Source organism: Penicillium manginii (assembly GCF_028828005.1).
Source record: "Penicillium manginii strain IBT 31320 chromosome Unknown utg000008l:1.0-3226943.0:1.0-3228205.0, whole genome shotgun sequence".
In the NCBI taxonomy this organism is placed as follows: Eukaryota; Fungi; Ascomycota; class Eurotiomycetes; order Eurotiales; family Aspergillaceae; genus Penicillium; species Penicillium manginii.
Window position 1 is genome coordinate 1411991 of NW_026643109.1, and position 19023 is coordinate 1431013.

The following is a 19023-nucleotide window of genomic DNA, read 5'->3' on the forward strand; positions in this document are numbered from 1 at the left end:
CGAGAAATCGACAGACAAGACCAGTTTGTGGAATACCACTGGGAAACTATCACTCTCAAATGTTCGGTCCAGCAGAGTGATTTTGTTAGTGATAAAGCAAACGGCTGGAATAAAGACCACAGCACAGTCACTGCCAGGCGTGGAGTTCCTGTGACTCGACTTGGATCTGGTACCAAGACAATCCCAAGCCTTGATCAATGAAGAGCCAATTCAAGAAATCAAGGCAGCTGGATTCAGGAGCCTATTATTTTATGTTATTATATGAACTCTCGAAACCGAACATAAAATAGCGGAGAAAGGAGTGGCCATGGTTATCGGGAGTATGCATCAGGACAACAGGATGGCATGACAGGAGCATTTGGCACGACACTTAATCAGGGGATGATCATACCTTCGGATAGAGAATCCAGAACCACTTTGGATTCTTCTTTAGTTTCACTGGCGAAAGAGTCGAATGATGGAGGAGTGTGGGTGGTGGAGGAAAGAGAGGAGTATCGCCGCGGCGACGTGGGCTCCAAGCGCATCATGCACGCTTCACGTGATCTGGATCTGCAGTCATTGGGCGATCGCCCGCTCGGAATTAACTCGGCTTCTTCAGTAAATATGCTGAATGTATGAGATCAAGAAGAAAAATGTTGTTCTATATTTCTCTATGCACATGAATTTACAGATCTATCAATCATGCCTCTTCCTGCCTCTTCTCCTCCTCCTGATCGTGCTTCCATTGGTCAAAGTCGAATCCAACCTCTACCAAAGTCCTAATTTCGCTTCGCTGAGCGCCTTTCTGGACAAAGGCTCGTCTAATGTCAGGGAAATGCGCTCGCATCCACCTCTCTCTCTCACCCCAATATGTCCCAATTTTCCCCTGTCCGTCATGATCTAGTGCTGGACGCTGTTCCGCCTTCGCCGCCCAGTTGTAGAGAAAGTTAAGGTAGTCAGCATCCATGGGAAACGGCATCAAGTGGAAAGCTTTCCCGTCCCCTTTAGTCTTCACCTCCACTTCTTCCGCTGTATGCATATCATCTTTCGATGGAAGCTTCAATCTTGCTGACCAGACACGAGCAAAAACAGCCGCCTGGTTCTCTGCGATCGGGAATGGAATCACTCTTTGCGAGAGAACGGGGAAGACCAATGTGGGGTGATCTATATAAAAAAGTTGCTGATAAACATTTCTCGTTCGCCAGCCATGTGTAACCACCGCGGGATTGAGGGACGAAAGAAATGGGTATGAGTAGAAGTAGCCAGTGCAAAAAACCACGGCATCGATTTCATCTTCCACTCTGCCGTCGGCGAATCTGATGGCTCGGTTGTGCGTACCTGGAGATAGAAACTCGGCAATCTCCGGGCATATTATCTTGTCTCCTGGCGCGGAAGCTGCCAAGTACGATTCCGAGCGCTGAGAGACAAGTATATTGCCTTTACTAACTTCGTTGATTTGAGCACCAATGTCAAGTCCCGAGGCGGAATTTCCAACCACGACCACTTTTTTGTCCCGGAAAGTCTCGGGCGTGTCGTAAAACTTGGAGTGGGAAATAATTCCGGGGTATGTTTTATCCCAGGTCTCAATCCCCTGGATGTCCGGGAGGTATGGGACCGTGAAATGCCCACTGGCCACCACAACTGCGTCATATGTGCGAGTGGTTTCAACACTTGTGTGAAGATTCGCTGTTGTTAAATCCCACGTACTCAGCTCGGGATCTCTCAACTTGACATTGACGACCTGGGTTTCGAATTGAATGAGTGTTTTGACTTCTTCGGCATACTCCTCCAAGTATTGTTTGACCGACTTGTGCTTGGGGAAAAGCTGCGCTTCAGCCGGGAATGGTTTGTCCGCGAAACGCATAAGTTCCTTCGGAATATTGGTTTCAAGTCTATCGTATAGTGGAGACACGAACACGGCCTCTGAGTTGCCTCCGGGTTGTCGAGTCCATGATGGCTTCTCGACTGGCTCGTGGGGATTGACATGTGGAACGGTTGCTGTCAATCCGACTTTGGTTGAACTGGGACTATAATTCCATGCACCGCCCACAGAGCTCCTCTGTTCAAAAACATCGATTTGTTCGAAATATTTTTCCTCCAGAAGATACCTGTTAGAGATGTTAGCGCAATGCCCGCTACCCGAGGTATCAATATTCTCAAGCAAAACGGGAATCTAGCATGTGAGCATACTTTACAGCTGCAAGACCTGAAGGCCCAGCTCCAATTACTGCCACTCAACGTATAGAATGTGCAAGAGCCATGGCAAATTCTCAAACTCAGACTCAGACTCAGACTCATGCACGAGGGGGTTGTTAGAGAGAAGAGGGGGGGCCAAGCGCTTTCGCCATAGTGGACCAGTGCCTGAGCTTATCGGAGCATGAAATGAGACAACATTTTGGCTGTGCCTCGCAAAGCCACTGTTAATGTAAGGCATTGAATGTGCTGAGCGATCTTTCTATATGCAATCCTTTGATTTTGCTCTAGGAAGTCAAACCTGGTCCTTTCAAACGCAGTAGATCGACCTGCGCAAGTTATGTAATATCAGTACCTCTATTACACGGCTAGATCCATTCTTTACCAGTATTAATACCATTTCAATACCGCACAAGCTCCAAAAGCGTGGCGTTTGCTCAGCTTGCAGCTCACAACCTTTCTCGCCCTCGGTCAACTCGCGTCTTCTCCGATATTACTTCCATCCCTCAGCTCGTACTACTACTCCTTTACTCACTTACCACTACCGCACGAGTATGGTTAACATCGTCACCAAAACGCGGGCGCAATGATGGACGCGACCGACGACTCTTCGGGCCCGAATGCGCGGCCGCCTTGGACGAAAGTTCCGATCGCACAGCTCTCACCGACTCTCGAACAACCGGAGGAGAAATGCATACATGCGACCGTTACCCTAGTATGGCCCTACTCGTCTTCAACAAAATCCCTTGCTCTGCTTCTCGCCGAACCGGACTTCCGTCTACGCCGGCTAAATGGACAAGTGAAAGCGGTCTTCCATGGGCGCATCGCAGAGAAAGTCGCCGGGTCGCTAGTTGGAATCGGTGATAACGTTCGCCTTGCGCTTAAAGGACTGAACTTTGTGGAGAATGGCACCACCGCTCAAACACCTGGAAGATCTATTGCGTGGGATGTACATTTCGAGAATAATGTGTCACTTGAGGTATGTTCGGCGGGTTATGCAAGTTGTTTAAAGGGCCATGCGCTAACGGATGTATTTGAATTTAGATCGAATCTTCAAAGGGCCAGTCAACAGTTTACATAGACGAAACCCCGCTTGCGACGCATGAAGCCGAATTGCTGCCACCCTCGACTCCGCGTATGGTTTCGATAGACCCAGATAATGCTTTCGTCGCAAATGGAACAGGGGCCTGGGGATCACCTGCGTTCTTACGCTCATCGCGATCCTCGTATGGCGACAGTCTTGACTCTGCTTACGATCCTTTTACCGAGGAAGATGGTTTTGTTCGCGGCAAAGGGAGAAAGCGCCCGAGATACAGCTTGCGCCGAGAGGAATGGCGGGTTTTAGATGAGCCTGAAAGTCCACGCGAACGTGAAAAAACTGTCGATTGGGACCAGGCTCTTGATGAAGACATGGATTTGGAACAAGATGCAGCTTCAGTTGACAATATTGAACCGAGCGAGGGGCCCTCGGATCATGTGGTTTCAAAGCCCGAGAAAGTGGTCACTAATGAGGACCCATTTATTGAAAGTTCGGATGGTTTTGTCAAGCCTTCTCTTGAGCTTGCCGGTGGACTGTTTGGCAGAAGAGCACCACCTTCAGATGATGTGTTCGAAAATGCTTCTATATCTCCTACGCCAGTCGCCCACTTGCCTACTGATACGCCCCAACTACGACCCATCCCGTCTCCCGGATTGCCGATTCCATCGCCTATCGTCTCAGATCAAAATAATAGTCAGGGGTATTTCTTTCCCTTTCACGCCGTCCCACAAGCCGAAGACGCTCAATCCTTATCTGTCGATGTCAACATTGACGCTACCAATCAGGGCCTGTCCCACGACTTGGCAATTCCCATGGCAATGGAGAACGCAGAGAATCATGAATTGAACTTCAATCAAGACAAGCTCACAATTCATCAAACTGTGCCAAGTATGCAAGACCAAGACCAACACTTGCAGAACAACGCCAATATATCTACAAGCCCAGTGGAGTTACTTGACCCTATCGCTCCACAACTTGCCGATATCTCCAAGATGGCCGTGCCCGATGTCGAAACGAAACATATTGATCAAATCGATGAAATAATTGTTACGGAAGAATTGCAGGACCCTACCATACCCCATCCGCACGCGGAAGACGAAATCGGGGTAGCTTCGACATATGAAAGAGAAAACAACAGTCCCAGATCGGTACCAATGACCGATACATTTTTCAAAGACATTGGCTCACGAGATGAAACCGCTATTGAATTGACGGGTGGACGAGGGGTACATACGATTCTAAGTGTTGAGACCCCAGATCAAATCTCCAGCGTAACATCTCCTGATCGTTCAGAGCGGTTTGAGCCACAGCTCGACGCCGAGGAAAGAAGCGAGATGCAATCAGATGCAGAGGCTAGAACTATCGCCGAGGATGTGGATGATGATGACGATGATGATGGTGATGACGAGTCACGCGATGCTTATTATGAGGACGAATACGAAGAATTTTCCGAGAAGGAGCATTATGAAGAGGACGAGGAGGACGAGGAGGAAGAGGAGGAGGGAGAGGGAGAAGAGGAAGATTCCGAAACGGAAAACCTTCCTCCTCGACCGCAGGCCCCTCCTGAAGTAATAGTGTTGGATAGTGACAGCGATGATGAACTCGCTTCGGATCAAGTCCAAGCGCAGCCGCCGCCATCACGTCCAGTGGACCAAGGACGAAGACTGGAAATTTCATCGCCTGCAGAAAGAACCCTCTCATCATTGGCCAAATTTGATAGCGACGAAGAATGGTCTGGAATTGAAGAGGAGGCAGGTTATTATGAGATGGGGAGTGAAGAATCGGACGAGGACCAAGACCAAAATTCTGGTCAAGATGATCGAGTCCATGATAGCGATCTAAATGACGACGAGTCTTCGGTTGACGTATTGGCCCGAACGGACTCCGTTTTTCAGTCTACAGCCGAGCCTTCAGTCGAGCCACAGTCTAATTACGATGAAGTCGATGGGGGAGACTCGGAGGCTGAGGCGGCAGAAGAAATGGAGGACTACTCGGAAGCTGAGGCTGAGGCTGAAAATGAACCTGATGTCGGTTTTGAATCGGTTGAAAAGCCACAGCAAATAATTGATCTTGATTCAAGTTCGGACGAGGCTGAAGAGGCCAGAGAGGATATTGAAGAGAATTATGAAGAGGAAGTTGAAGAAGAAGTTGAAGAGGAAGTTGAAGAGGAAGTTGAAGAAGAAGTTGAAGAGGAAGTTGAAGAGGAAGTTGAAGAAGAAGTTGAAGAAGAAGTTGAAAAGAAAGTTAGAGAGAAAGTTGAAGAGGTATTTGAGAAGGAGGCTGTCGATAAAGTCGAGCGATTCCACGTCGACCCTACAGCTCAACACAATCATGAAGAACCCCATTACGGAATGGACGGGGCAGACGATCAACACACGCCGCCATCCTCACATCTTGAGCCGGTTCGCCAAACAACCAATCATGCTCAGCCACATTTGGAAGTTCAGGCTAAATTTCAGCGAGAATTGGAGAATGGGGATTCAGTTGATGAGAATTCAATCAATGAAGATCTTGATTCGGTCTTGAATACAACTGGCCAACAGCTCCCAACTCCAGCTCCCACCCAGGAACCACTGCCAACGCCCTTGAGAACCTACGACACAAGCATTCCGCCCAGTACTCCAGTTGAGCATACTGGTCTCCAGATTCTAGGACCGCCTGTCCAAGATCCCGGTTTGCAACCCAGGCAGCTTCAAGAAGATGAACAAGTCGCTCCCGATGCCCATCCTGATATGGAAAAGGATGGCTTAGGGAATCAACCCCAGACTCCCGAGCCCCCAAAGGTCCTCATCACAGCGCCTCGGGTCCCTGACCGCCACGCCCTTGGATTGCGCAGCAAGCTTTCCTACTTCGCTCCCCTGGCTACACTCATCGACCATTACAATGCTCTCGTGGATACAATCTCGATCGTCCACGAAGCGACCCCCCATCGCCAAAGCTGCCTCTGGCTCTAAGGACTTCTTCATAACCCTCCAGCTGACCGACCCATCCATGGCCGGAACAACTCTCCAAGCACAAATATTCCGTCGTCGAAAGTCCGTGATGCCCTCAGTCGTCCCGGGGAACGTGATCCTGTTGCGTGATTTCAAAGTCCGGACTTACGATCACTCTATCATGCTTGTGAGCGTCGAGTCTAGTTCCTGGGCTGTATTCGATGGCATCGACCCTAATGCACAGATGAATGGGCCACCCGTTGAGTATGGTGCTGAGGAAACAGATTGCGCAGTGGGCTTGCGTACATGGTACAACGATATCGGCACGCACATGCTAGCGGACAGTGAGCTGCAGGCGGCAATCGAGAGGGACAGCATGGGCAGGGATTTAAGCCCTGGGAGCGCGGTGCCGAGTGAAACAGGGAGCTTTGAATCAGGCTCTCGCAGCTTCCGCCGGTCACGGAATAGTCACCGGCGAGTAACTATCCATGAACTTCGAGACGGTACTCGCTACACCGAGGTTGGGTCCCCCAGCACTAAGGATAGTATCCATGAGCTGCGTGACGGGACCGTCTATGCTACTCGGTAATGTGGACTAATTTAACCAGGTCCGATGCACAAGAATTATACACAACAAGAGAAACAAATGCACATTTCTCTTTGACATATGTACATCCCCCATACTATGTATTTCGCCCTCAGCAAATCCACCTCTATTCTATGTCCAATATCAATGATATGTACTTGAACCAGCTGGAACCAGTCACATCCTCCCCAGATCCAATCTAATCTAATCTAAAGCGAGCACTTCTCACCACGGAAATACTCCGCATCAACCGCAGCCCGAATCAACTGATTAGCAATGGCAGTAGGAGGCGGCAATCTCAACCCACCCTTATACTCAGCGCCAGCCTCAGAGCTCAAATCACTAACACCAACCCTCAACGCCTCCTCAACCTCCTCAACATCAAACCACCTCGCATCCTCCAACTCAGGATCATGCTCGAGATTGATCTTCTCATGCGCGGGCTCGCTAACCTGCGCAATCGCGCCAATCATTAGATTAGCCGGGTACGGCCAAGGCTGCGACGAGTGAATGACGACTCGCGAAAGCGTCACGCCCGCTTCCTCCCACACCTCGCGCCGCACAGCGTCCTCGATCGACTCGGCCGGCTCGATGAAGCCCGCCAGCGTGGAGTACCATTTCGGCGGGAAGCGCTTCGACCGGCCGAGCAGGACCCGCTTGCCGTCGTGCGAGACCACGGCGACGATTATCGTCGGGTCGGTGCGCGGGAAGGAGAGGTTTGAGATTGTCGTGCGTGTGCTGCAGGGGGGTCGGGGGGGCTGGGCTGCCTTCTACGGTGTGTGCGGCGTCGCTGGGTGGGCAGGCGCGCTTTGTGCCGGCGTTCACGGATAGGGTCGGGTTGCCGCAGGTGCCGCAGAAGGTATTCCTGTTGTTCCAGTCCATCAGGGCGCGGGCTTGCGCGTAGATGGCGGCTGGTTTGAGAAGCAGTGTCAGTCCTGGACTCTGCGTTCTTGAGCACTGAAGCGTTTGCTGTTGGGTCTGGTCTGGTCTGGTCTACTGCCAATACATACCTTCCTCCGGGGAAAACGTTGTGACAACGCGGGTCTGGAAGAAAGACAATCCCTGCTCTTCCAGGGCACTGGTTACATCCTTTGCGGCGGTTTGTTGAGCTTCGGAGCCACGGGGCGTTACGTCTAGCGCAAAGAATGGTGTACCGGTATAGATCTTCCACGCCATACCACCCTCCTTGGCACTTTCGTCCAGGCCGAGGAAGATCAAGTTGGGGTTTGTCTTGCGCGAGTCAAAGTCCTTGATCGACTCTTCCTCGGGGCGGTCGAAAAAATCGGGCGCGACAAGTTTGCGCACTTCATCGTATTTGGCCGTGTACAGCTCAGCCGGGGAGCGGGTTAGCGGGGCGAGGTTGTTCAGCAGGACGAATTTGGTGGAGGGGTGCTTTAGGGCCGAGGATAGGAATGAGTGCTCCGTTCGCAGGAAGGACAGTCGATTGAGAGGCGAGCCTGTAAAATATGATTAGTTCTTTTGTTTTCTAATGCTTCGCTGTGCCTTCTCTTGGGCTTCAAAGTTAGTTGCGGGGTATCAATCATACTGGAGAAATAATTCACAGTCTCTTTGCCGAAGCGCCGCGATAACATCGAGTCGGCGAGGGTGTGGGCCGGGGTAGGTAGTTGGGAGGGAGCGCTCATGCTGATCAATATGTACCCACGATTTGGACGTATGTAAGTACAGTACTCGCAGGAGGAATGCAGGAGGGATGCAAGGGAGATAAAGGCGACTTCGGATCACTCAGTTCTTCGGGCTTCCCCCAATACTTGCGACATCGCGGGGATTAATCAGCTCGGCATTTGTTCCTGTATTTAAATGACCAATCTTTCTTCGGACTTGGACCGATAATTGCGTGCGGGGTGGCGAGATGGTGGTTATGATACCGTATTACAATAACCAGGTCGGGGAAACCCCCACATATGTGACCGATGTACCCTGGAGGTTTATTATATCAACCATGTTTGTACGATTCTACAATTCTATGATACTCGTCACCATAGAGTTGAAGCCCCGAGGTCAGTTGAACACCAGCACTCGCCAATTTCGAATATTCAACCAAGATGCCCATGTTATTGGAATGGATAAAAGGCAATGACTAAGTAGTGCAAACCTTGGAAAGTATACTACTTCATGAGGATCAACCCTCCAATCATCCGGGTATCACCTTGCACGGGCTAATATAGGTAGCTTGATAAATTTTGCCCATCGATGTTTCTTTTCTCTGTATCAGCATCACGCGAGCAAAGAAGCTCACAGGCTTCAATTTCAAAATTTCGCGCCGCCTTGTGTAGAGTCCTGGACGGAGGACATCTGGGCATGTATCCCATCCACCTGGACAGCTAGCCCGCAGCGGCAGCAACTTGAACTTGAAGGTGCAGAGGCCCCGGGGAGTGGCGTCTCCTTCGGTACTAGTACTAGTACTATCTACGCCATTCAAAAGAAGACGCTTGGATATTACTAATAGGTTGTATATATATTCAACCGTGGAAGTTCTACTAGTACCTTAGTACTAGTACTGACCTTAGAATCCATCCATGGATGGCTCAGGCTCTAGACTCTGAACCTTGGAAGGTTGCTACCACTAGAATGAAACACACCTGGGCATGGATGAAATAAAAATTTGCCGTACATAAAATTAAAACCCCCGAGTCCAGGAGAGACTGACTTCGAGTTGAAAAAAATGCAAAAAGAAAGGTCGTGCCCGGAATCGAACCGGGATCGGCGGAATCAGAATCCGCAGTGATAACCAATTACACTACACAACCATTGGATGTTAAAGCAGCGAGATCTTTGCCATCATGAATCTACAGCCCTCAACATTGCCCAATACACGGAGGACTGTGGATCACAATATCAACCTTCATCTCATGTACAACGTTCCGAGGTTGATGCGGGGTAAAGGTCGTTATCATTCTAGTTCAAGTTAGTTACCCGTCTATACCACTGGAAATCTCTGTCTAATCAGTAGCCGGGTACTCTCTCATCATTTCTGCCAGGACAGAAATCTACTTGAACGGCAACTGTAGTCACAAATGAAAGTGGTTGAACTGCAATAGGTACAACAGATAGATGCATAGTAAATATAGGACAAAACAGCAAGACTCCAAACATAAACGCCAAAGAAAAAGAAAGAAAAAAAGTTCGCTGATGAGCTGCCAAATTTCGTGGTTCAAATCATATCTGCCAAATCGGCTCAATTTAGATATTTTCGTGCATCATGAAAAACAAAAACAAAACAAAGACCTAGTCCTTCCAGAACCAGCCGCCACCCCTTGACTGATTTTCCGACCCGCCAGAGCCCTCATTCGAACGTGGATGCGTCACCTCAACCGATTCATCCGTTTCTTCACGGCCATCGGCATAGCGTTTTGTCTTCACAATCTTAGTTTCAACAGAGCCATCGGCCAAGCGAGTCCGTTCGGTCCGAGACATGGTCGATATAACGCGCGCAGGCGTAGGTTCTTGCGTGATACCCGCCTGCTTCGTCTCAGTCAAGTCGGGCGGTGTTTCAGGGACAGATTTTCGATTTCCGCCTGAGACAAGATCTAGCCAACTCTCTGTATCCTCCGTGCCTTGGTCGTCATCGTATTGTGATGATCCTTGTTGGCGAGACTGTTGCTGTTCTCGGCGGCGCTCTTCGAGGAGGAAGCGAACGAGTGGACTTCCAACTTCCCCCCGTAGGAGCTGCTGCTCTCGTTCCTCGATATCACGCAAGAAACGTTCGTATAGATCCAATTCGGTGTCAGCCTCTTGATTTTCCGACTCGGGCCGCCTTTTGCTTTCGGTTTCGGTCTCGGGGCGCGGTTCAGGTAAGGCACGGCTGTTATCACTACTGTGACCTGTGAAAGTGATTCCAGACCAAGGAGAGCTTTCCGAGCCACCGGATGAGTATTTCCAACGATCGCCCAGACTGCCGCGTTTCACGAGGCCGTGCAGCCATTCTGTTCCATTCTCAGTCTTGCCAGCTTGCAGTGTATCGTTGTCGAGCATTGATTTGCCGTTTTCTAGCCGGATGAGATCCTCAAATGCCTCTCGCCATTGCGGCTCATTTGGATCGCGGTCCGATTCTGGTTGGAAAGACGACATTATAGAGGAGAAGACGCCTTGGTCCCTCTGTGCGCGATAATGGGCTTGGTGTTCGAGATAGAGAGGCGAGTATGGGCTAAACGCGAGGTATGTGAGGGGCCAGGTGGGAGAGCTGCTGTCTTCAAACATGTCGGGAAAGAAATATCGATTGCTGGGGTGGAGGAAGGAGGGAGAGAAAGGGAAGAATCGATCCTCGAATCGGTCGAGAACGGACTCGATGCCGAAGAAGTCGGAGTGCGCGTTGCGGGGAGTGTTGTTTCTTTCTTGATTGGTATTCCGGGGATTTCTGTCGCCGGTGTTTCCAGGTTGCGATGGTGCGGATGTATTGCCTCCGTTGTTGTTGTCCTGGCCGCTTGAGGAAGGTCCTTCTGCGCCTTGGTCACGCGCGTAATTGCGCTGCCCAGTATTGTCGCCACTGCTGCGTTCCCGGTATTTCCTTTCCTCGTAGCCGGTGTCTTCGTTAAATATGGTCCATCTGTCTGATTGAGGGCGCGATATGTTCGATGGGAGACCAGTGACGGACTGGAGTAATGAAGAGACCTGCTCATCGGCGAAGCGCCGGAAGACGACGAATGGGTTGCTCTCGTCATCCCAGTCCTGGTCACGAGGCATGTTTGGATTTTGAGCTTGGTTGTTGTTGTCTTTGGAACTATCTGTTTCTTTCTCTGGATCGGGGTTCGGCATATTGAAGATGAAGAGAAGAAGAAAGTTGGGTCGGAGGAGAAGCTGTTGGGGGGGCCCCACTCACGTGGCGAGGTAAGCCCCACTTGCCTGCAACTTTTTCCTATTCTTTTTCGGCTCTTTTTCGTCCTGCAGTTGAGAATGTATTATGATCTTCCTGGCTGTGGTTTGCTTGATTGAATGCTACTTCGTATCCTCTTCCATTTAGTGATTCGTTATCAACAAGTTCTCTTCTTTATGGGTCCCTTGTTTGGTTGAGATCGGCTGCGTCATAGTTTGACCCACTGCAGCTCTTAGGGCGAAAATCCCATACTTCCAAGCGGGCCCGATCCAACACTTGCGGGCCTCGCCGAGCCGGACCTACAGATATTGAAAGGGTAAATATATTGAGAATTTAAACTACTGGCCAGAGTAAATCTATTTTTAATATTGCTTCTGGTCACTCGCTTTAAACCAACCAACCAATCAATTAATTACTTAGGTACGTTCAAATGATGTAATGGCATTCTCTGAGGTATTCAGTACACAAGACCAACTAAATAATTACAACACCGAAATAAGGAAGGTTCAATTTACCAAAGTGTATATATTACCTCTCAAAGACGAGATCTTCCATCCAGATTCGCCCACGCCTCATCAAACCCAGTTGACCGGATCCACATTGCCCCCTGATCGAGTCCCTCAACAGTGGAGTCAACAGCTGCAAGGGAAAAAGAGAGTTAGAAACAGTGAACATCCTTAATATCAAGTGCCTCGAGAAAACAAAACCACTGGGAAACTTACCCATGTTACCAATTCTCAACCACATATCCCCAGAGATAGGCATTTGCGACTCCTTATCCACTATCCGACAAACCTCCTGCCCATGCGCCAGCGCCCTGACAAGTTTGACCAAATGCCCATCATCGCCCGGATGCTGGACACAGCGTGAAAATAAGGTCGACCAATCATTCGTCACGGGATACTGTGTGACCTCGTCGAGGCGTAGCTCAGGCGAGCCGCGTGAAACATACATCACGAGATCCATCCGACCCTTCCACTCCAGCAGACGGAGCTTTGCCTGTGTATCCAGGAAGGGAAGCTGAACAATCTTAGAGAAAAAGATCGACGAGTTGACGCAGTGGATGAAGAAGAAATCTATCTTGACTTTCTTGTCGGGTCTCTGGGCGGCACTGGTGTAGTATACTACATAGTCACCAGCCAGTCGTCAGCCAGTGAAATTGAAGTGCTCCATGCCAAACCTACCTAGGCAAGGCATGGATGGAATTGAGAATATAACTCACCAACAGTATTAATCATATCAGCAATCCGTTCCTGAATCTGATCCTCGGAAACGGTATACTGAGCCGCATATTTCAGCATCTCATCGCCCGCCCGAGCCAACGGTCCCTCGCGGATCTTATTCCCATCAGTCCACTTGGTACTCTGCGCCAATTTCTCGTCGGCGCGAATTTCGTTTAAAAGCTGCAGGAGAGACTTTTCTCCCCGCTTCCCGATTCCACCTGCTTGTTTCTCCGCTGGCAGGAAGTACTCCCGTCCCATCCAGTCGTCGTGAACGGCGGCTTGTGCGAGTGCCTGGGCCACGATGGCGGGTTGGTTAAATTCCAGGCCGAATCCGAGATGGATTAGAGGGTGGATGAGGCCTGATTCAAGTTGGTTAGTTTAACCTAGTGGTCTCAAAAGTGGGGGTAGCAGCATCATAGTATCATCTGTCTTAGCTCCTCCGAGTCTCTCCCCTCAGCAGAGAAGAACATACCTCCAAATAATCTCGACAACATACTCTCCGCACGCTGGTCTCCCGCAAAAACAAACTCATTCAACACAGCATCCACACCCTTCGCATCAATCTCCTCTTGAAAAAAGACCAAGTAATTCGAATAATTCTCCTCCTGATGAAAGCCCTCCTGAAACTTCACCGAGTCACGAAACCCCGCAACAACATCCCTATCAACAGGATGCGCAGGCCTCTGATAACTTTTATTCCGAATATAGTTCTTTCGAATATCATCCGGCGAGGCCCCGAGAGAAAATATGCTCAAAACACCGTGGACTATATGGTCTGTTTCGTTATCAGACGCGGTTAGCGGTAGCCCAGCCAGTAAGATAAAAAATTTGGCCTACTATGAAAGCCGTCATCGTTGAAGAAGACGTGGTGGTTTTCCATGTCCTCTTGTAAGACCTCGCTTGCTGCGCGCGCTGCTTCTTCCGTCGCTCCAGCCGTGAAGACGCCCGCGTCCGTGGCGGGCGATAGATGGATCTCAGTTGCAGTGGCCATATTTGAAAAGGGACCGCGATGGGTAAACGAGATGTATGAAACGCGCCGAGAGGGTGGTAGTAGTGTTGAAGGGCCGGCTAGAGGCGGCGACGGAGTGGACTTTGCTCGTAGGGGAATCGGGGAAGTTGAAATAGCCTGGGAAGCACGTCTTCGAAGTAATATTGAGAGAGAAGGTAGCGAATAGCTCATTCCTCATGCTCTTACTACAAGCTCTCGGATGGGTGGGATGGAATGGGGGGGGGCTGGTATTTATAGCGAGATGATTTCAACATGACACATTGTTGTTGCCGGGGGATAATTGCCTAGGCACTTGAGCCCAAACTCTGGGGAAGAAGCTCTGCAGAGACCCCCCCCCCCCCCTCCCCTTCTTGCAGGCCTATCAGCAGGTGGGGATTGGGAATAATACTGGACCCTTTCGGAGCTCGCGCTCCGTAGAGGAGGCGTCGGTGTCGGCGTCTGGACGCTCCGACATGACGAACCACACGTCATGGGAACAACAAGCTAGATCGGGCTTGCTGACTGATGGGGTTGCGGAGCTCGTATTGAGAATAACTTGTTAGTAAACTACTTCTGGGCTAGATCAGGCTGATTGGAAATGCCGTATTAAATGAGGAATATTGATTGAATTCCAAGGGTATGGTTTCCATTCTGGGGAACTAAAGCTAAAGGGACTCGAAAGTTTGCATGATCCACGTAGCAGAACGGTAAAATAAGCAAACACTCAGCTCAGTCCAGTCCGGTCCAGTCCAGCCCTCTCTTCCTCGGTCTGTACTATTAACAATTTAAGTTAAGATCTAGACTAATTATTTCTGTAATCAATTTCTAGAATGGGGCCTTCATCACTTTTTTTCCCGCCTGTTTCTCCAACTAGTTCATGTCTTCGCGTGCTTTCCGCGCTCGCTCGCGATCCCGTTGCATCTTCTTGAACAATGGATGATGACTGCCCTTGTCCTTGAGCTGCTTATTTCTGCTCTTGTTGTATTCAATATATGCCATGTCGTCACCGCCGGCCAAACCACTAAGGGTAGCTGCGCTGCGCTTGGCAGTCGGCTTCTTGCCCGGGCGACCCTTAGCAGAGCGCATTGAGAACAGGTCATCCGTTACCTGTTCCACATCGGCGGATGATTCGTTCTGCAGCATAACTTCCTGGAGCAATTCTCGACGCTCGGCGGGAGTCGCGTACGACAACCCTTCATAGTTGTCAATGCCCTGTAGATGGGTGATGACCTTGAATGCGTAACCCTGGTCAATCAGGAATGCCTGCCGCTTGGCCGAATAGACCATCTCGTGAGTATCCTTGGACACGAGTGAGTAGAAGAAAGCATTAAAGCCCTCATCATTACGACGCTTGGCTCGGAGAATACGGCCCAGACGCTGTGCCTCCTGACGGCGAGAACCGTAGTGGGAGGAGATCTGGATCAAACATGTGGCCTCGGGCAAATCGAGAGAGGTATCTCCGATTTTGGACAAGAAAATCGTGTTCACCTGCTCGTTGTGCTGGAAGTTCTCCAGAATGCGCATTCGCTCGTTCTGGGGCGTTCCGCCGTAGATGTATGCCTTGTTCAACTTCAGTGCATATCGCTCCAAGGCGTAGACGTTATCGGAGAACACGATAATCTTGTCGCCTCGCTTCTCGTGGAAGTCGATCAGGAATTGACACGCTTGGAACTTCCGAGGGTTCATGATGTATAGCAAAGCCTGTTTTCTAGAACTCTCGCGGAGGTATTCGGAATAAAACTCCGTTGTCATTGGGCACCACACCTCGGCACACTGTACCTTTGCAATGTGACCCTGTGCGGCCAGTTCCATCCAGTTCGCCTCGTAAAGCTTTGGACCGATAAGGAAATTCAGATCCTTGATCTTGTCATCCTCACGCAGAAGAGTAGCTGTAAGACCAAGCTTGCTCTGAGCAGCGATCGCAGATGTGACCTTGCGGAACATGGAGGCCGGCACGACGTGCACCTCGTCAAGAATCATCATACCCCATTCCCGAGACTGAAGCCAGTCCATCATCTTCTGGGCATCGTAGGAACGCGCTCGCGTTTGCGACACCATGGAGTAGGTGGACACAATGATACCGGTCGACCGCTTGAATTTCTCCTTGTGGTCCGAGGTGAAAATGGCAATGTCACTTGGGTCGATCGTTGTCCAGCGTAAGAACTCATTTCGCCACTGAACGACTGACATGGAACTAGTACAGAGCACGATCGTGCCTTTTTTGATCGTCGCTGCCGCAGTAATACCGACTAGGGTCTTACCGGCACCACATGGAAGAACGATGATACCACTCTTTGCTCGTCCATTACCAAACATCTTACTCAGACTCTTCTCCTGGTATGAACGGATCCGAGCGGCAGGTTTCAGGTCCATATCAAGATTGGGGTTGACCGTGTCTCCTTGGAAATCGTATTCTTCCAAGGCGGGGCATCCAATTGCTTGACAGCGAGCCTTGACCACTTCGACTCCAGTTGCAGGAATCTCGAAGCTGTATGTGATGGCTTCTTCGTTGTCATCCTCACCAACGTCATCAATTCCATAGTCCATTGCAACCTCTGCGTTCTCCTCCCTGGGAGCGGCCGGAACTTCTTGTTGATTGCCAGTTTCTCTGATACCAGCTGCATCCTTTGTTCCGGGAATGACAAGGCCTCCCATTTTCGGGGCAGCCCGCTCAATAATTCCCTCCGTACTTTCAATTCGCTGGGGCCCAATCACCTCATCCTTGAGCAACCGCTGCAACATTTCCGGATCCGTTGTTTCGACGTAGTAATGATTGTGTCGGAGAACCATCTTAATCTTCCCGTACGACTTGGTGAACTCAATAATGAAAGTCCTGATAGTTTCAGGCAACGGCGTTTTCGAAAGACGGTCCAAGAAAGCAACAATATCCTGCGGTTTCAACCCAACAGAAACCGCCGCGTACAAACTATGCCCCGTCAAGCGGTATTCATGCAGGTGGGTCGGACGCGATAAGGGTTCCGCGATGGTTGTGAGGAAATCCTGGGCCTGGGGTGCCAGCGGGGAGAAACTCTCGAGAGTGATCGTGCCTTTTACCGGCTCGATCCATAACGGGCGGTTGTAGTGGTCGCGTTTGAGAGGAAGGGCAGACAGGTCCTTGTAGCCAAATCGAGGATCGGTCCTGTTGTTGACTTGCGATCGCTTGCTGAATGACTCCAAGGAAAATTTGCTGACGACCTCTTTTTTCATCCTTTTAGCTTTCCGCGTTCACTCGACGTGGGCAGACTGCCACACTGTACCTTTCAAGTCATCCTTCCCCTCTGCTACGTCTTCTGGATCCGAGTATTCATCGCTGCTGGAGATTTCTGTGACGTCTGGAACTGGCGTGGGGCGCTTCGAGGTACTGCTAGACCGACCACCTATTCAAAGTGAGTCATGGGTTGTTTGTCGCGATGCTGGAGGTACCTACTGTCAGTCGCCTTGCGCTTGGGAGGCATCGTGCGGGATGGTTTGGGGAATCGAAAAGCCGGATTTCAGTTCCAGGGTAGGAATTTCGGTGGGAAATGGTATAGGATGAGGCAGTAGCCGCCTCTTCGCAAAAAGTTCAAGCCCGCATGCCACGAGAGTGCTGGGTCGCAGAAGACAGGCGGCGTCTGCCGACTGAAGATGCGACCAAAAAGAGATTTGGCGGGTCTGATAGCGAGGTTGGTGATATTTCGAATGATTTGGAGATCGGAGCGATGGCGGTAGAGAAGGAGGGTATCGGGAGTGGGATGTGAAAGAAGTTCAAACCAAAAGATGATGATGACCAGTCTTCAATCTTGACGGGTTGATAAGCCGCCTTAGGCAGAAACTGCCGATCAGAGCCGCCCAGAGACATACACTTATTGGGCAAATCTTGACATACATTGTGAGATAACATAAATTGTAAATTTGATTTTGGTATTTACTTATATCTTTTCTAGAGATATACACTTTCAGGTAAGCAACTTAGTCAAGTCATTTGCCATAAATAGTTGTTATTGCCCAAATCCCCATAGCTAGAGGTATCCATACCGCCTTGCGCAGCCGAGTTTCGGCCGCGGAGCCTTCACTGACGTAGAAGAACAGCACTTTCGCTCTCATCCCCGTCTAAATCAACCACTTTGCAACCATGAATACAGTATGTCTGACAACATCCGGAAGAAAATAACTCAAACTAATCGCGATGCATTGTTAGATTCGATCTACTTGGTGAGAAATCCACTGCCCAGCCATGAATTGAAGCTGTCGGAACCCGGGTTGGAGATTGGCATACTGATAGATGTTTCCTGAGCAGGCTTGGCTGGGGCTCCCTCTGTCTCGGTAAGTAACTGAAGAAGCTCACCCAGACTCCCAGATCTCGCCAATTCTAACTCCTATCCCCACCAGCTGGCGGTGGTGCCTACTACTTCGCCAAACAGTCCATCAACGCCGATCGACAAGCTCGCTTTGAGACCGAGCTGAAGCGCAAGGCGCAACTAAAGGCAATGGAAAACGAGCACAAGCGGCAGGCCGCCATGACCGCACCCGCAACAAATCCGACCGACGACGCCAGCTTGAAACGAGCGAATATGACACGATTCCAAAATGCGGCGGACGATGTTGCCTCGCCGAGTGCGGAAGCTTCGCACGACCCGGCCCCGACCCGGCATGAACCTATGACGGAGAACGATCGAGTGCTGGAGAAGGGGAAATATGAGGCGGCTCAGCCGTACCGTCCTCCCAGTGGGAATCGGTTCAGTTGAGGAGTTGGCTTTGGCTCTCCTTGTACATTCTTGGCTGTGTAAATTATTTACCTTGTTCGCACATTAGAGATGGTTTCTTCTTATTGATGGCCCCAGATGGCCCATGTTTACTGTCATATGGAGCTTTATCCTAGAGGGAGGGTATTGCCTTGTCGATCAATCTCGATCTATGGGATGGTGGATGATTCCTCTTTAGACGCCCTCCCTGTCGTTTACTCGTACTAGATGCCACCGGTTGGATGAATATGCGTGTGGATTGAGAGGACTGTCTAGCTAGATACAGTAGGTTCAAGTCTCGACAATTTGCCCAGATCTACTATCTAACGACGCCGTAACTCATCTCATCACTGATGGTTAAAGATGATACGCAGTGGACGCGAAAAGTCTCGTCCAGAAGAAGAAGAAGACAAGAAATGGTGAAAAAATTTAAGGCAAAAAACAAAACGCCGTTCCCAAACGCCCCCGACCTCATGCATCATATCAAAAGCCCCATGCTGGCGCCCGCACCGAACAGTGGAACCCATTTG

At 50.2% G+C, this 19023-nt stretch overlaps 8 protein-coding genes across 8 annotated transcripts; 3 read left to right on the forward strand and 5 right to left on the reverse strand.

Moving 5' to 3' along the window:
• Positions 1 to 679: 679 nt before the first annotated feature.
• N7533_011181 (putative flavin dependent monooxygenase) lies at positions 680 to 2413 on the reverse strand (the record flags this gene model as incomplete). The annotated part of the gene is made up of 2 exons (XM_057107831.1): positions 680 to 2087; positions 2208 to 2413. 2 exons carry the CDS (start codon positions 2411 to 2413, stop codon positions 680 to 682), a joined length of 1614 nt encoding a protein of 537 aa, XP_056955209.1.
• A 345-nt stretch (positions 2414 to 2758) lies between these two features.
• Positions 2759 to 6165, forward strand: N7533_011182 (uncharacterized protein; the record flags this gene model as incomplete). The annotated part of the gene is made up of 2 exons (XM_057107832.1): positions 2759 to 3151; positions 3217 to 6165. The coding sequence occupies 2 exons, from the start codon at positions 2759 to 2761 to the stop codon at positions 6163 to 6165; spliced, it is 3342 nt and encodes a 1113-aa protein (XP_056955210.1).
• A 37-nt stretch (positions 6166 to 6202) lies between these two features.
• N7533_011183 (uncharacterized protein) lies at positions 6203 to 6733 on the forward strand (the record flags this gene model as incomplete). Its single annotated transcript, XM_057107833.1, has 1 exon — positions 6203 to 6733. One exon carries the CDS (start codon positions 6203 to 6205, stop codon positions 6731 to 6733), a length of 531 nt encoding a protein of 176 aa, XP_056955211.1.
• A 206-nt stretch (positions 6734 to 6939) lies between these two features.
• N7533_011184 (NAD(+) diphosphatase) lies at positions 6940 to 8373 on the reverse strand (the record flags this gene model as incomplete). The annotated part of the gene is made up of 4 exons (XM_057107834.1): positions 6940 to 7500; positions 7556 to 7641; positions 7741 to 8187; positions 8277 to 8373. 4 exons carry the CDS (start codon positions 8371 to 8373, stop codon positions 6940 to 6942), a joined length of 1191 nt encoding a protein of 396 aa, XP_056955212.1.
• A 1603-nt stretch (positions 8374 to 9976) lies between these two features.
• Positions 9977 to 11503, reverse strand: N7533_011185 (uncharacterized protein; the record flags this gene model as incomplete). The annotated part of the gene is made up of 1 exon (XM_057107835.1): positions 9977 to 11503. One exon carries the CDS (start codon positions 11501 to 11503, stop codon positions 9977 to 9979), a length of 1527 nt encoding a protein of 508 aa, XP_056955213.1.
• Positions 11504 to 12096: 593 nt separating this feature from the next.
• Positions 12097 to 13775, reverse strand: N7533_011186 (questin oxidase family protein; the record flags this gene model as incomplete). The annotated part of the gene is made up of 5 exons (XM_057107836.1): positions 12097 to 12200; positions 12284 to 12685; positions 12784 to 13143; positions 13257 to 13550; positions 13622 to 13775. The coding sequence occupies 5 exons, from the start codon at positions 13773 to 13775 to the stop codon at positions 12097 to 12099; spliced, it is 1314 nt and encodes a 437-aa protein (XP_056955214.1).
• An 867-nt stretch (positions 13776 to 14642) lies between these two features.
• Positions 14643 to 17227, reverse strand: N7533_011187 (TFIIH/NER complex ATPase/helicase subunit SSL2; the record flags this gene model as incomplete). The annotated part of the gene is made up of 3 exons (XM_057107837.1): positions 14643 to 16969; positions 17030 to 17149; positions 17200 to 17227. The coding sequence occupies 3 exons, from the start codon at positions 17225 to 17227 to the stop codon at positions 14643 to 14645; spliced, it is 2475 nt and encodes an 824-aa protein (XP_056955215.1).
• Positions 17228 to 17883: 656 nt separating this feature from the next.
• On the forward strand, positions 17884 to 18496 carry N7533_011188 (uncharacterized protein; the record flags this gene model as incomplete). Its single annotated transcript, XM_057107838.1, has 4 exons — positions 17884 to 17892; positions 17950 to 17963; positions 18049 to 18074; positions 18141 to 18496. 4 exons carry the CDS (start codon positions 17884 to 17886, stop codon positions 18494 to 18496), a joined length of 405 nt encoding a protein of 134 aa, XP_056955216.1.
• Positions 18497 to 19023: the final 527 nt, after the last annotated feature.